Source organism: Trichechus manatus, unplaced genomic scaffold (genome assembly GCF_000243295.1).
Source record: "Trichechus manatus latirostris isolate Lorelei unplaced genomic scaffold, TriManLat1.0 scaffold00081, whole genome shotgun sequence".
In the NCBI taxonomy this organism is placed as follows: Eukaryota; Metazoa; Chordata; class Mammalia; order Sirenia; family Trichechidae; genus Trichechus; species Trichechus manatus.
In genome coordinates this window covers 9,628,946-9,645,933 of record NW_004444017.1, presented here as the reverse complement: position 1 = coordinate 9,645,933, position 16,988 = coordinate 9,628,946, and the positions used below count along the sequence as shown (strand labels likewise).

Sequence of the window (16,988 nt, the reverse complement as noted above, 5' to 3'; positions counted from 1 at the left end):
GTCAGTGAATTGTACATGTAGAAATTTTTGAAATGATTTATCTTTTGCTACATATATTTTCACCAAAAAAGAAAAAAGGTCTTCCAAGGTCAAGAAGGGAGAGTGTTGACACGTTGTGGGTTTGTTAACCAATGTCACAAAACAATATGTGTACTGTGTAATGAGAAACTATTTGTTCTGTAAACCTTCACCTAAAGCAGAATAAAAAAAAAAATTGAAAAAAAGAAAAACGTCATGTATACATGTTCCGCTCTCTGAAGTCACAGTTAATAAAAAAGTGCAACTGGTTTAGTTTGGTTTTTGTCTTAGAAGACAGTAAGCATCAGAACCTTAGACCAGGTCATTATGCAAAAATTGGTGTTATGTGAGTCAGGCCCATGACCCTGGTGTGTCTCATAATGCATGTGGCATGGCGGACCCTCTTCCCCATCATGCCTTCCCCACTACGGGGGAGCCTACAGGGGATTTGGGTGGTCGTGGTTGGGGGTTGCCTGATGCCTCTGAAGCAACAGGGCCCACATTCACCTGGCCACGCTCCAGGCCTCCGCATGGACTCCTGTGCCTTTGTCTTTCCACCTTCCTGCTCCACTGGCCCCAGAGGCTGGCTCCCAGGCCTGTGGGCAGGTGAAGCCTGGCTAGTTGGGCCAGGCTAAGGCTGCAGAGGTGGCAGGGAGACCTCTTTGGAAGAGGCTCTGAGCCCCTCGCCTGACTCCTGTGCCCCCGTCTCTTGCATGCCAGACACTCAGCACGGGCCCAGGCTGGCTCCTCTGCCCGACCTGGGTAATACCAATCACCAGCAGCCTGCATGGCCTCATTCCTCTCACATACTTTGCCTTCCTCCTCCTCCTCTCACATGGGCTCCTCCTTAAAGTGCAAAACAGCAGATTTTTTTACTACTGTCATAATGCAAAACGTCAGAACAAGACAGCCAAAAAATGAGGTGTGGGTGTACCTTACCATTTTTGCTTTAAATATTCAATTATCTTTTTAAAGAAAATTTAAAATAAGAAAAAAACACCTTTTACGTTTGCTCACATATTTACCATTTCTGATGCTCTTCATTCCTTTGCATAGATGCAGATTTCTATTTGATATCATTTTCCTTCTGATCAAAAGCATTCATTAACATTTCCTGTTAATGGTGAAGTCTGCTTGTGTTGAATTCTCTCGGCAGTTCTAGGTCTGCAAGTTATTTCACTTTTGTTGTTTAAAGATATTTTCATTGGGTACAGAATTCTAAGTTTTTTCTTTCAGTGCTTTAAAGATGTTGTACCACTTGTCTGCAAAATTTGTATCACTGTTCCTCTGTCTTTTTTCTCTGGCTGCTTTTAAGAATTTTCCTTTGTTCCTAGTGTTAAGAAATTTTATTATCATCTGCCTTAGTGTTTGTTGGCTTCTTGGATCCCATTTATTTCCTTCTCTCAGTGATTTATGTCCTGTGCCACTTGATGTTCAATATCTGAAAACTAGTTGTCTTTTTTTTTAATTTAAAGTAGAAAGCTAAGTTCAATATCTATTATTTCATCTTGGCCAGAGGTAAAAGTCCAATTTCAAGTCTCCCATTTTACCGTATAAAATTTTATTTTTTGTACTTAATTTAGCTTTTAAATTTCATAACAAAAACGATCCATCTATAAATTTACTAAAGTTGTTTTATTTATCCCATCCCTTTTAGTACATATTATGTGCATTCATAGAAAAAAGACACCAGTAAAATATTAATAGATTTGAATACAGCATGTAGGCAAAACACACTAATATTTATGCCTTCTAAACCTGTTCAATAATGATACATAAGTAAACTTGTTACAAGTCATAATACTTTTATAATCTGCCAGGAAAAGGATTACATTAGCACCCCTTTATGCTTTAATACAAATGCATTCTCTGAGCCAACTGGGAATCTTTAATAATTATTAGTATGTTTAGTTATTAAATATAGCCTTAAAATTTTCCATTACTTTGGAAAACCATAGTTAGTAAGCTAGCTAAATTTTTTTTTTTTTAGTAAATATTTTCAGCTCAGAAGTCAAAACTGGACATGAGCACTGTATACAATGTACATAGCTTAAATCTTTGGGACAAAGAAGGTAAGGAAGCCAGTAGCCCTCCTAATCTTATACCACTGAAACTGCAGGTCACAGCAGGTAGGTGTATACATCCACCCACTGTAAAAGAGATGAAAATTCTTTTGATAATTAACTTTTCAAAATAATTCTATGCTAAGGCCAGTAAATACAAAAATAGTACACATAGCACACAAAGAATAAGAGAATGTTAATGATAGAAACTACAAACCAAACAATCCACACTTCACATTTGGGAGAAAAAATGGCAATACTGTAATATTTAATATCCAATATGAAGTTTTCAATGGTTATAAGATGAATCGTGTTGATTGAAATGTTACAGTATAATTTGCATATTATTAATTTATGAGATAATCAGCAGATATGCAGCTCTGGTTGAGTCTTAAAAGCCCTTAAAGGATTTTCATAGGTAAAGTGAACTTAACAAAAAAATACTCAACTAGGAGTAAAGAGATGTCAGAAATACAATACACTAACATATGTGCAATAGATATAATTCAATCTGTGCGATTAAAAATTCCAAAAATTGTCTTGTCAAATGTACAATAAATAATAGTCATACTTGACTTCATCAGGTTAACAAAACAATTACTCATTGACCCTGTTTTATTAGTCAATTGCTTAGAAACTCCAAGTGCCATTTTAAAATTACTTTCTCCATAAAAATAGAAGACATATCAAACTCTTTAATTTTCATACACCCAAAAAAAATCTGAAAGGCAATTTGTCAATCAAAAATATATCTGTTAAAAAAAAAGGTGATTAGAAAGCATATATAACCAATTTTTTTATGCACACTTTTCTTCTTATGAAAAAGGGCACTTGGTGTATAGCTAAAGCTTTCAGAAAATAAAGATCCTGTTGACTTTCCTATTAGGCAGATGACATATTGTGCACTGGTTCTAATATAAAAATACAAATATTTTTAATAGTCAGAGAAGGTGAAATAGCAATCCGTGTGAAAGCCCATCATCACCCTTCTATATGAAAACAAAATTTTCCAGAAGTCATAAAAACAATGCTGCTTCACGCAGTTTTGTGTTGCCAGAAACATCCCAAATTACAAAATATGAAGGTATCCACTGAAATTTCAGTAGTGAGCACGTAGTCTTTTGTTTTCTTCTCGTAGTCTTTCAATTTCAGCCACTAACCCTTCATTCACTGAATATCTTTCTAGCAAAGAGTGCATCTCATTCTAGAAAAGGGGGAAAAATCTTTGTTAAATTACTGGTATTTATCTGGCAAGCTATGTTCTACATACTTTCAGCTATCATTTATCTCATGTTCAATTAACTAGCTAAGTGTATTTCGTACACTTAACTGCCCTAACAACTTTGTTAATATAAATAAAAAATCATTGGTGAGATTTATATATTTAAAAAAAAAAAAAAAAAGCTGTGAAAAAGCAGCCTTAACTATCAAAGGTTAAAAAGAAGGATGAGCAATTAATATCTATTTTATTTATTATGTTTCCAAGAACTCCCCTATTTACTTAGCTTGGCAACTAGATATAACAACTAAGTAAAAAATGCATTCCCCTTTAATGGATTTATAAGATCCACACAACTCTACACTTATTTAAATTACAATGTCACACATACCAACTGCATATGGAACTGTTTAATCATCTCCACTTGCAAATTCACAATGTCCCGATGGCATGCCTCTCTAGGGAAGAATGTAAAATACTTGTTAGAACTGTAACAGCTTAACTAATTCTAGATCATTTAAGAAACTAGCTAAACATTTTTCATTGTTCCAAATTATTGGATGTAAATAATCACTATACGTAGTAAAAATAACACCTGACATTTATTTTCAAGAAACCCTGATGGCACAGTGGTTAAGAGCTATGGCTGCTAACCAAAAGGTCAGCAGTTTGAATTCACCAGCTGTTCATTGGAAACCCTATGGGGCAGTTCTACTCTGTCCTATAGGGTCGCTATGAACCAGAATCAACTCAGTGGCAACAGGGTTTGTTTGTTTTTTTTTTTTTAAGGCACCGTTTCTGAACATTTTAAATGTAAGAACTCATTTAATCTTCAGTACTAGGTACAATTATTACCTCCATTTCACCAACGAAGTAAATGAGCCACAGATGGTTAAAACTTGTCCAAAGTCACACAGCCAGTAAATGGTGGAACTGGGATATAAACCCAAGCTGTGCACCTCCAGAATCCCCACTACACTAATACTCCCTTATATATAAATTATCATTAAGGAAAGACACAGGCTTATATTACAAGCAGAAACAGATAATTCATTAGGTTACAAAGATCATTTGATTATCTATGTTTTATATATGTATATATTTCCAGTAGAATGAAAATGGGCTATTTGGGTAGTTATAAAATGGCTTAATGAACAAAATGAAATAATCCATGCTTATAAAACCATATATGAAAATTACAAAGTATAACAGTAAAAGGAACACTCACACACAACTTATGAGCTAGAATATTACCAAAACCATTGGTGATTCCATCACAACTCTTATGGGAAGCCCAAGAGGTCACCATTCCCCTAAATTTTGTTTAGCAAAGAAATGTCTTTTTTAAAATACAGTTGTGTAACATATAATCTGTAGTCAATATATTTAGTTGTGCTTGCTTTTGAGCATTACAAAGAGTACCATACCCTATGCAGTCTTTGGCAGCTTACATTTTTTAAAAAATTTCAATTTTACATTTTCAAGATTCATGTTGTTAAAAAAAAAAAATTATCTATGTGAGATCAAATTGACAAAAGCAACTCAAAAGGTTTGATGGGAAGCCTAGGGGACAGTGAGTTGAAGATAATGGTGATGGAATAATTTGGAAAAGCATAGTAAGAATAGCAGCACAGCTGGAAGAATGTAATCGATGTCACTGAATTGTACATGTAGAAACTTTTGAAATGGTGTAACTTTGGCTATGTATATTTTCACCAAAAAAAAAAGGTCCTCGAGTTCAAGAAGAGAGAGTGTTGACACGTCGTGGGGTTCTTAACCAACGTTATAAAACAGTATGTGTACTGACTGTTTAATAAGAAACTATTTGTCTGTAAACCTTCATCTAAAGTACAATTAAAAAAAAAAAAAAAAAGATTCATGTTGTATTTGTAATGCACTGATTTACACAGCTGAAGGTGCACCTGACCCAAGCCATGGTGTTTTCAACCACGTCGTATGCATGCAAAAGCTGGACCATGAATTAGGAACATCGAAGAAGAATTGATGTCTTTGAACAATGGTGTTGGCGAAGAATATTGAATATACCATGGATTACCAGAAGAACGAACAAATCTGTCTTGGAAGAAGTACAGCCAGAATGCTCCTTAGAAGCAAGGATGGCGAGGCTTCACCTCAGGTACTTTGGTACATGTTACCAGGAAGGATCATTCCCTGGAGAAGGACATCATGCTTGGTGAAGTTTATGGTCAGTGAAAGAGAGGAAAACCCTCAACGAGATGGATTAACACAGCAGCTACAACAATGGGCTCAAGCATAGCAATGATTGTGAGGATGGCTTAGGACCCAGTAGTGTTTTGTTATGTTGTACATAGGGTCGTTATGAGTCAGAACCAACTAAACAGAACCTACAACAACATCACCCATCCATTCTCCTGTCAATTGACATCAGGATTGTTTCAAATTTTATTACTACAGTGTTGTTATAAACAGTCTTGTATATATCTCCCAATGCACATTTGTTGACTTAGGTGATATATCCAGGAGTATGCTGGAAAGAAGATGAGCCAGGTATATGCTTGTTCAGTTTTACACAACAATGTAAATTGTTTTCCAAAGTGGTAGTATCAATGGACATGCCCATCATCAGTATAACAGAGTTCCTCTTGCTATACATCCTCACCAAGACTTGTACTGACTTTTTACAATTTTTTCCCGTCTAATGGGTGTGATATGGCATCTCATTGCATTTTCAGTTGTGATTAATTATGAGGTTGAGCATCTTTTCTTCTACTCATACATCATTCCCCTTCTGTGAAATGCCTATTCATGTCTTTTAACTATTTTTATACTTTTTCTTATTCATTTATAAGACTTCTTTATATACTCTAATCCTTTCTTGATTACGAGTATTACAGATAATTGCTTGTCCTTTCACCTTGTTAATGGTGTTTTGTGACGAGCAGTTCTTATTAATGTGCTCAAATTTACTAACCTAATAATGCAGTCAAATTTATCGTTTTTTTAGTTAGTATTTTATGTTTAAAAACTTCCATATCCTGAAGTCATAAATATATTCTCGTATGTCTAAATCTTACTACATTTAAGCTTTTACTCTATATAGATGGAACTGATTTTTTTAATAGCATGGAATAGAGATTTTTTTTACATGGATAACCAAATGTACAGCACATTTATTTGATCATTATTTATTGATTATGCCATCTTTTGCACACAGATCTGCAATGTTACTTCTCTGATATATCAAGTTTCCATATATGCATAATTTCTTTATGGGCTATTTGATTCCTTTGGTCAATTTGCCCACCCTGTATCAATGTAACACTATCTTAATTATACCTTAATAATTAAGTTTATCCATCTGACAGACAACCTTATTCTTCTCTGGAGTGTTTCAGTTATTCATGGATCTTTTTTCTTCTATATACATTTTGAAATCATCACATCATGTTCTTCCAAAAAATCCTGTTGGGATTTTGACTAGAATTACATTCAATCTACAGATCAATTTGGAACTGACATCTTTATGATATCCTTCCACTTATTTAAGTGTTAATGTCTTTTAATAAATTTTAAAAAAATGTTTTTATTAAAGATGTTCACTATCTTTGGTTACATCTATTCCTAAGTATCTTATTTTTTCGGTTGCAATTATAAACGTATTTTTTAAAATTATTTTTTCTCTTCTCTTTTCAGTCATGGTAAAAGTTCTATTTGAAAAAAAAAAAGCCATTTGAAAGCATCAGAGAACCATCAAAGTAGCCAGGGCTTAGAAGCCATGGTCTTATCAAGAACGGAAGTCTACCGAGGTTAAGTCCCATGTTCGCCTCTGCTTTTTCTCCTGGGAGATACGCAGATTTCACAGTGTGGGGAAAAAAGGCTGAGGTGAAGGCAGTAGCCTGCGGCTGTGACGATCTCACTAGGCAGGTTCAATGTTAAGATCCTGAAGAGGAAAGTTAGCAACAAACTGTGCAATTTCCCCAAGAGACATTTATTAACTCCTAAGCAATACCTCAGGCACGTAACAACAACAATAAAGCAATGCCTGCGCTGAGTTAGACTGCAGCAAACCAAACATAAAAGTAGCAGCTAAAGGGCAGAGGGTCACTATAAGTCAGAATCAACTTGACGTCTACGGGTTTGAATTTTTTTTTTTGGTAAAGAGCAGAGAAGGTATTTTGGCAGCCTTATAGGTGCTGGTGAAACAGAGGTTAAAGTTCAGGATCCACCAAAGTAAAAAGGCCTAGTGAATACTTCACGCATTCAGCTGATACTCCAGAAGAGCTAGGACTAAACCACAGGAATAAAGACAAACTGGAAAGAAAAAAACAAACTAGCCCTAACAAAGCCTGAAACCCAGCAATTACAGGATCAAGATTTGCTTGCCGGAAGAAACTTAAATCTTCTCTGAACGACAACAGAAACAAAGTCATAGACTTCAGCTTAGGATATAATCTCTCCAATCCTAATAATGAGAAAAAGCCAGATAAAATCACAGGGTTTTAAATTTCATCAGAGAGCTGAGAGTGCGAAGAAACCCAAGTGAACTAAAATCCATAAAATGACGAGCCCCTGCTGGGAGAAGAGACACCCATGGGTGCTTTGATCCTTAACAGAGCAGTGGGAGGAGAAAGCTGACACTGATACGCTAAGGAGAAACTAGCTGAAATTACTACAGATTTTTAAAGGGCAAGTGAAGACTGTCATGGAAGCTTAGAATCCCAAAGAGTCCTAGCCACAAAGAGTCTGCATTCACCCATTGACTTTTCCCCACAGAGCTTTCACTGAATGGTTATGTGGAAAATCAGGAGAGCTGAGAAAGACCCCTTAAGGAGTAGATGCATAAAGCCCGGTGAAGGCTCAGGGCAGGAGAGAAGCGAGGTTAATCCACCCCAGGCCCTCATGGAGAAGGAGGCAACCACCCTCTTTGGCTGAGAAAGCCCCTTCACAGCCCCTCAGCTTCCCCCCTCTTAAGACACAGCTGTGCAGGCCTCCTAAAGGCAGAGTGCCGGCAGGTGAACTTAAACAGAAATCCTCTGAGCCGCTACGGGCCCTACTGAGTCCACAGCAGAGGCTGCCTATGGTTGAGGGAGGAGCAGAAGAGCTGAGGCCCCCATCCCATGAGGCACAGGCATGCCGGGCAGGCTGAAGACTGAGGGCAGGGCAGAAGAAAAAAGACAAACTCCCCAGAGGCACTGCAGGCCTTCACTACACATACTGCTATAACCCTCCAGGGCGGGAGAGGGGTGAGACCCCTCTCCTGAGGCATGCAAAGCCAGCAGCCAAACTAGAGAGCAAAAGGTATGTACACACTCTCCAGCAACCCAAAATGCTGGCATCTGGGCTGGAAAGCACATAAAGATTCCAGAGTCTCCCTGACACTCAGATTCCAACTCTTGCTGCAGGGAAGGTTCTCATCCTGCTGTCCTCAGATTATCTGAAGCCAGTGCTGAACTGATGCTCACATGCTTGTTGAACAAATGAATAAACAGTTCTCACCGCGTCATTTCTGTGCTTTGATGTCTCTCTACTACATATGTGTTAAGGCCTTCATAACTACCTTTCTGGCCTCATCTCTTGCCACGGTTCCTTCTCTCTGCAGCCACCCCCAAAACTTACAATCTGCTCATGCTGTTCCCGCACTTTCAGTGTAAAATAAAATTTCTTCTGTGACAGCTTTCTAAATCTGTGCCAGCAGACAAAATGCTTCCTTTCTGTATTTCCAACATCACTCTGTTCAAGCTGTATCATAATCAGTTGTATCCAGACATTTCTGTTATTCTGCCATATATACACATGCATTCCTGAAAAACCTCATAGTTTTAAAAATCGTGTATTGAAAATAACAGGACTTAGGAGAAAATAAGTTGGGGCAGACCACTCAAAATTTATACAACTTTGTATACAGAGCGCTAATGAATACAATTAAATCCTAATAAAAATACCAGCACGGTTACAGACATGGTAAAAGTCTAGCAAATAAATACTGAATAATTTAAGACTTCAACCTTAAAAAAAGTGATGGTGACTTCATGAAGGGGGATAGAAGACAGAAGGAAAGATTGGATCTCTCAAATTATGGAGGTAAGGGCAAAATGCCCAAAGTTACAAAGTACTTCTAACAGAGCACACAGACAAACCAAGTTAAGAGAAAATGAATAGGGAGAGATGGATACTGATACGTAGCTGGCTGCATTTAGCCATGTTACTGTACTTTGTTTTGGCTGCTGTTACATGAACCAACAAAACTTCCTCATCATCATGTCATCACTGCCCTTGTTATACCAGTCACAAATAAGTTCATTCACATTAGAGAAACACATACTATAGCACAACAGACTGTACTTATCCCAATGAAACTGTAAGGCTTTTGTGGGCAGATCATTCATTTTTGTATCCTCAGCACCTGGTACGTACACTAGGTATACTGTACATGTCAAAATGATGATTTAAAAAAAATATTTTTAGCATTTTAAGATGTATTTTAAAACACTTTTAACATTTAAAAAAAGTGCACCAAGAAAAACTGCACATATTCTCCAACAATCCTGATCATGATTATTCGAATCTGAACTAGAATATTAAGTGACTACAGGTTAGAAAAAGGAGCCCTGGTGGTGCAGTGGTTAAAGTGCTCGGCTGCTAACCGAAAGGTGGCGGTTTGAACCCACTAGCTGATCTCTGGGAGAAAAATGTGGCAGCTGCTTTGGTAAAGATTTATAGCCTTGGAAACCCTGTTGGGTGGCTAATGAGTCAGAAGTAACTCGACGGCAGTGGGATTGGTTTTTTGTTTATAGGTTAGAAAGGAAAAAACACAAAAGATTATAATACTGGAAAAAAGCTTCAAAATTTATTGAGCTGATTAGTAAAAGGAAGCAGCATTCTGGAAGAACATATTCATATAGTGTTCAAAATTCAAAAAACGAGAAACACAAGGATAGATCCAGGCAAGAAGTCTTTTAAATTAAGACTTATGTGCCAGTGTATTTTATCTGCAAATATTCAGCATTTCTTCTTAAAATATGTTACATTTTATATTATATATAGCATACCAAAGAGCCCTGGTGGTCCTGTTGGGTTTGGTTTATGAGATCTATAGAATACCAAAAAAAACAAAACTCATTGCCATTGAGTTGATTCCAACTCATAGTGACCCTATAGGAACAGCAGAACTGCCCCATAGGGTTTCCAAGGAGCAGCTGGTGGATTCCAACTGCTAGCCTTTTGGTTAGCAGTCGAGCTCTTAAACACTGTGCCACCAGGGCTCTTTGGTATGCTATATATAATACATAATGCAACATATTTTAAGAAGGAATTAATAGATAATCTGTAAGTATTCTACTTAAGAACCCCATTTGAGAGTTCCAGAATCTGTCCATGTCCTGATAATCAAAAAATCCACAACAGCAGCCTACCTGCTGGACTGCCCCTGCCAAGTTACCTAATAATTACCCCAGGTGAATGTGCTTTTTCCTGACTCATAAGCAATAAACACAGTACATCATGAGCAACAAAATGCTTCAGGTTTTCTAGGGTTTTACAGACACTAGAACATAGGCAAAAGCAGTAACCACCAAACATTACTTATAGTTCTGATTTTACGTCTATTAAAAAAAAAAAAAACCCGTTAAGGTCTAGATAGAAAGACTACCTGAAATCATCCAGGGTTTCCTGTATCATGTTCTGAATAAAATGGATTTGAACAGATGTCAATGGTGCATTTGGCCGATTATTTCCAATGGTATCAGCTATTTTTCCTGACAGTGAACTGGCAACTCCAGCAGTGACAGAGGATGCTATGTTTGGATCTGAAACAAAGAATGGAGAAAATATTAATAGTCAACTTGGAATAAGAGACATCAAACATTGCTAAATAAGATTTGGCATGAGAACACTTAGAAAACTGGCAAACAACAGTGTTTCTGTGACATTTAGAAAAATTCACTGTCTGGAATACAAATCTTAGAAACTTTCTATGATATTATTTCTAATAGTCATTTATCTATACATATAAACTGTCAACTGTCTAATGCAATAATATATGACAGAGGGATTAATCTTGAAGAAGCTCTGAACCATTTCCTCTTATAAAAGATGAATGTGACAAGCTGCAGCACAAACTAGATATACCAAGACTATTAAAAACAAAATGGAAGGAATCCAGGAGTAAAGTACTGCTACAGGCAAAGAGCTAGAGTTTAAATGATTGCAGTATACCCACAGAAGCCTTAAAGAGATATCTATAGAAAACAGTTGCTTCTATACAAAGAGTTGCTTTGTATACATAATTCTTATAGCTGAACCTAAAATCCCTTTAAATGTGATCAAGTTTTTATGGGTCTATGGCATAAACTCTAAAGGTATAACTTTAATGTAGGGGAGAAACTTAAAATGAAGTATTTGTTAGTTAAAACCAAAACCAAACCCACTGCCTTCGAGTCGATTCCCAACTCATAGCGACCCTACAGAACAGAGGAGAATTGCCCCACAGGGTTTCCAAGGCTGTTAACTTTATGGAAGCAGATTGCCACATCTTTCTCCCTCAAAACAGCTGGTGGGCTCAAACCACTGACCTTTTAGTTAGCAGCCAAGCACTTAACTACTGTGCCACCAGGGCTCCTTACTTCATAGTTAACTACCCCTACTTAAAGGGTATTACATTATAATTCTATCCATACCATATTAGATCAAGACTGGGGAGTATCAGGTAGTGATGAAATTCACACAGAAAGAGTATTAAAACAATGTGGCTGAATTTAACTACTCATATTTATTTCCTTGTCTTCTAGGAAGAGAGTCACACTAGAGAAGTGTCCATAAACTTCAAACATTTTCAGTCTATGATTATTCCATTTATTTATCCATTTCAAGTTCAATAATCGTAGAACTTTTCAACATAACACTTTCAAATGTCAGGAAGTTTTATGTACTTACTTGGGGTAGAGGATCCATTGATAGGGGGTTCATATATCAATTGGGTTTCTATTTCCTTCTCTAGCTTTTCAAATTTCTCAGGACTTCTTGCTTGGTTAGATGATGGAGAGGTATTTAAATTTCCAGATTCAGCACCGGAGGAGATCAACTTTGCAAACTTTACATTTAAAATAAACAATCACTTTAATATATAATTTCTGGCTTTTCCCATGTTAATTTGTAACTACATCCCCCCTCCCCCTCCCTAGTAGGGCCAAGGGAGAAAAGGAAGAAACGAAGCGATACAGAAGAAGAAAAAAACTCTAATGGCAAAATAAATCGTTTACTAATGAAAAATAATCTTGATGATAATATAAGGAAAAGCTCATTTTCTAAGCATCTGCTATTGAATATCATTTAAAACAGAAATCACTGGCAGAAAAAAATCCCCACTCATGGAAACTAGTCTGAAATATTTGGAAAATAAATATCAAAAAACATTTTTGTACTTCTTGAATATCTTTTCAATATGATTCTAAAAACTAAATACGAAAAAAAAAAAAAAAACCATACTACATACCTAACAGATTTGTCTGTTACTACAGAGCCCTTCCTGGTAATATTTGATCATTTTGAGCCCTTACAAAAGAAATCAAATTCTATATTGGATAACGGTATTATATCAGACGGTAGTGATGACGAATTCCATTCTTAGTGCTATCAATTTGATATCAGACCTAGTGCAAATGACTTAACTACCAATTTGGTGCTTTATGCTGAATGGGAAATACATTCTAAAAGAATTCAGGTGTTCCTGCATAGACAAATAAATCAAGAATCTTGTTTTAGAAAAATATATATACATATATATGTTTACATCTGCTGTTACCTTCAACATACCCAATGGTAAACTTCAGAAGTATCCTTTAGCCATTAATAAGTTACACATCATGATTTAAAAGTATTTGTCTACCTAGTGAGGAGCCTTGGTGGCAAAGTGGTTAACGGCTTGGCTGCTAACCAGATCAACGGTTCGAGCCCACCAGCTCTGTGGGAGGAAGATGTGGCAGTCTGCTTCTGTAAACATTACAGCCTTGGAAACCCTGTGGGGCAGTTGTACTCTGTCCTACAGGGCTGCTATGAGTCAGAATCGACTTAACAGCAGTGGGTTTTTGGTTTTTGTCTACCTAGTGAGTAGACAGCGCTGTAAATAATCAGGACACATCTACTGCCAGCTATACTCTCTAGTGATGAGCTCCATCATACCTGCTAGTTGCACAAGATTTCAGTGCCATTGTCAGTCAGATACCTGTTTGCAGGAGTCTTTAGGTTCTTGTTTTCCTAGATACATTTTCTTAGACTCAGCTGTCAGATCATGATTTTCATTTTCTTCCTTCCCTGGAGATCCCATAAAGACATTAAGAGGACTAGAATGTAATACAGCAGTGCCTGAAGTGACTGGATTTTTTCTTGGAGGAAAAACTGAGTTCAACTGTGGTAGAAAATCGAGCCCTAAAAAAAGAGGAGAAAAAAATTGCATTTGCACATGATGTCCCTCAACCTTGAATATTTAAGAAAAGCATGTAATAATTAGGCACATTAATATGGCAGAAAAACATGGGATTTGGATTCAGAAGGCTGGTTCATTTCCCTGCCCTTACCCCTTAGTTGATGTGTACTCTTTAGCAAAAATCATAAAACTTTCCTATCTGTAAATGTGAATGATGACAACCATCTCCCAGATTGGTCAGGCTTAAATGAGATGTTGTATATGAAAATACTTCAAAAACAATAAACAAAATGAATGTTTTAGGTTTTGATAAATGAAAATTGTTAACTTAGTATATAACGGTGGAATATATCTTTGTAGGCAGTCTCTCAGATGGCTCCTAATGACCCTTGCCTTCTGCTTTCCACGCCCCTGTGTAATCCCCTCCTTTTGAATATGGGTTGGACCTAGTACCTTGCTTCTAACAGAGGTGATAGGATGTCACTTCCAAGATTAGGATACAAAAATACTGTGCCTTCCATCTTGGTGCCCTCTTTCATTCTCTTGCTGACTTCCCCTAAGGGGAGCCAGTTACCCTATGAAGAGGTCCATGTGGCAAGGAAGTGAAACTTCCAGCCAACGGCCATATGAATGAGCTAGTAATCGGATCCTTGCTCAGCTCTGAGATATCAGCAGCTCTGGTTGCCACCCCTACTGAAGCACTGAGAGAGACCTGAAGGCACAGGTACCCAATTAAGTCGTGCCTGGATTCCTAATCCACAAAAATTATGTGGTAATACACTGATTGTTGTTTTAAGCCTTGAAGTGTTGGGGTAATGTTTTACACAGCAACAGATAACTTGATATCCCTTATAATTTTCATAAAAATACCTCTCAGTAGTTCTTACCATCTCCTTTGACTATGGGATCTTCGCCTCCCTTGTTAACTACAGCATCTAAAATACAATTAAAAAATCGTATTTTAAAAATGGTGAGAAAGAAGCCATAGTAGCTTACATTTCCTATTCATTACCCAAAGGGTTCAGAGACTAAAGATTTTAATAAGAATGAAAGTATGAGTGAGATTAAAGCTAAACTTCCCCCTTTCATTCTTTTAGCTTCACACATAGCAGTAAATATGAAAAAAAAAATTCTACAGTAACATTCATTTAATGAAGCAGCAAGGCACAGGAAAAAAAGCCCTAGAATAGGCTCGGCAGACCTGTAATCTAGTTTTCTATACCACTTAATAGCTTTGTGATTTTGGACAAGTCTTTAAAGCAATTAAGCTTTAGTTTCTGTATCTATAAAAAAGGGATAAGGACCTGACCATCTCATGAGTTTGTTTTGAGGATCAATTGAAATAATGTAAAAATATTTTATAAGTAGTACATTCTTATAAAAAAAGTAAGATTTTATTAATATTTATTTCAATGGTAGAATATGTATAAGAATGTTTCGATACCACAGTATTATTCAAGTAGCAATTAACACGAAAAATTATTTAACTAAACCTTAACAGATTAACAGAAAAATGGACAAAAGTCATCAATAAAAAATTCACCAGAAAGTCTAGTGCTCAATAAACATATAAGATTATCATATTAATATGACTATCACATAGCTATCTATCTACATGTATGTGTGCATGTATATAGACAAATACACTTTTAGAAGTTATTTATCCTCTTGACAAAAGCTGTGGTATTCTTATTTAAAAAATGAAGAAATTGAGGCACAAGATTCAGCCTTTTACCTTCATAAATTTGCATTCTTGAGATTAAAAGACAAATCTATTTACAATGAAAACCAGTACTATATATTAGTATCTGTTTTTTCTTATTAATAATATGAGATACTAATGAGTGCAGAGGCATACGGCTCAAATTCTGATCACATTTTTAAATACAGCAAAAGTAATTAAAAAAGGAATTTCTATCCTTTATTCACTTCCCTTCAACACCATTAAAGAAGATTTAATTTATAAACCAAACACTTCTAAAAAGCCCTTTAGTACATTCTTCAATTCACCATGTGCTCCAGGGGGTCTCACAGACCAAAGCTCCCAAACTCAGTACTAACCTTGAAATCTTTCTCAACACCAGCCCAAGCCACTTATCTCTCTTTCACCCACAAACTCTCTGTCTTTACTCTTTAATTATGTAGTTTCACCTCTTCATTCTGAGAGAAAAAAATCCTTCTTCCATTAGATGGAAGAAGGGGACATTTAACCTGGCAATTAAGTAGTCATTTTCAGGGCAGAGTAAGGCAGAATCATTAATCCTTCAATAATCATTCTGTACCATCACATGTGTATTTATTATTTCTGATTATGAAAGTAATTGCAGAAAACTTGGAAAACAGACAATTTTAAGTAAAAAATGACACTGTAAAAGATCATGAATGGATATAACAACTTAAACATCCTGCTAATGTTGGCATTTAGATTCTATCTAGTCTTTTATTATTCTAAGTTAAAACAGCAATTAATGCACAAATCTCTGCGGGCTTCTCCAATTATTTTCTTAAGGTAAATTTGTAGAAACAGAATCAACAGGCCAAAAAGCATGAATATATTATCTTTGTCAAGTTACCCTCTAGAAATGTATCCCATATTGTTGGTAATAATGCTATTAACAGTGAGACTATCCCACTAAGGAAAACAGTATGAACAGTAAGTACCAAAAAAAAACAGCCCAACAACGTATCTAGTTCATGTAGCATGAATAATGATATATACTGTTTCTATTTATCAAACTAGCAGAGGTATTTACCCCCTAAAGGCAATAGTTACCGGCAATGACAATTAAAAAAAAAAAAAAAAATGAGTTAGTGTAAAAACTGAGACATTCTATCACTTAGTCATACTTCTCCATGAAAACATTTAATAAATACTAATTACACGCTAATAACCAAAGAAACAATTTTTTTAAATACGAATATTTTTTCTTTTTGCCTATCAAAACACTTAAGATTTTAAGATTTATTTAGAAGTAAATATAAGTAAAAGATTACCTACGGAGGTAAAACTTCCTTTAAGAAACTTTTGTGGAAATTAAAATACTAACTTGAGAGCTATCTGCATAGTTCCTATGTGAAAATCACCAGTATATATTTTGGAATAACATCTGAAATATCTAAGTGACATAACTCTGCACTCAGGGCAAAGGAAGAGATACTACCTCAGGGATTGACACAACAAAGAAACTGTCATGAATTGTGCTACAGTGGAGCTATTACCCGTATCTTTTAGCCAGAATAAAAAAGTAACGACTACCAGCAACAGAACATAAGCCTCCAATCTGAA

General features: G+C 36.1%; 1 protein-coding gene across 2 annotated transcripts in view; it reads right to left on the bottom strand.

Annotated features, from left to right (window-relative positions):
- Window positions 1-1,993: 1,993 nt before the first annotated feature.
- Window positions 1,994-16,988, bottom strand: part of NEDD1 (NEDD1 gamma-tubulin ring complex targeting factor) — a 55,004-nt gene continuing 40,009 nt past the window's right edge. For both annotated transcript variants that reach the window (XM_004381245.3, XM_023735736.1), the window contains exons 10-15: window positions 14,590-14,637; window positions 13,502-13,704; window positions 12,214-12,370; window positions 10,931-11,087; window positions 3,692-3,758; window positions 1,994-3,285 (exon numbers count right to left, since the gene is read on the bottom strand). In XM_004381245.3, coding sequence (XP_004381302.1) covers window positions 3,181-3,285; window positions 3,692-3,758; window positions 10,931-11,087; window positions 12,214-12,370; window positions 13,502-13,704; window positions 14,590-14,637 — 737 coding nt within the window. In that variant the 3' untranslated portion in view covers window positions 1,994-3,180. The remainder of the gene's footprint in view (window positions 3,286-3,691; window positions 3,759-10,930; window positions 11,088-12,213; window positions 12,371-13,501; window positions 13,705-14,589; window positions 14,638-16,988) is intronic.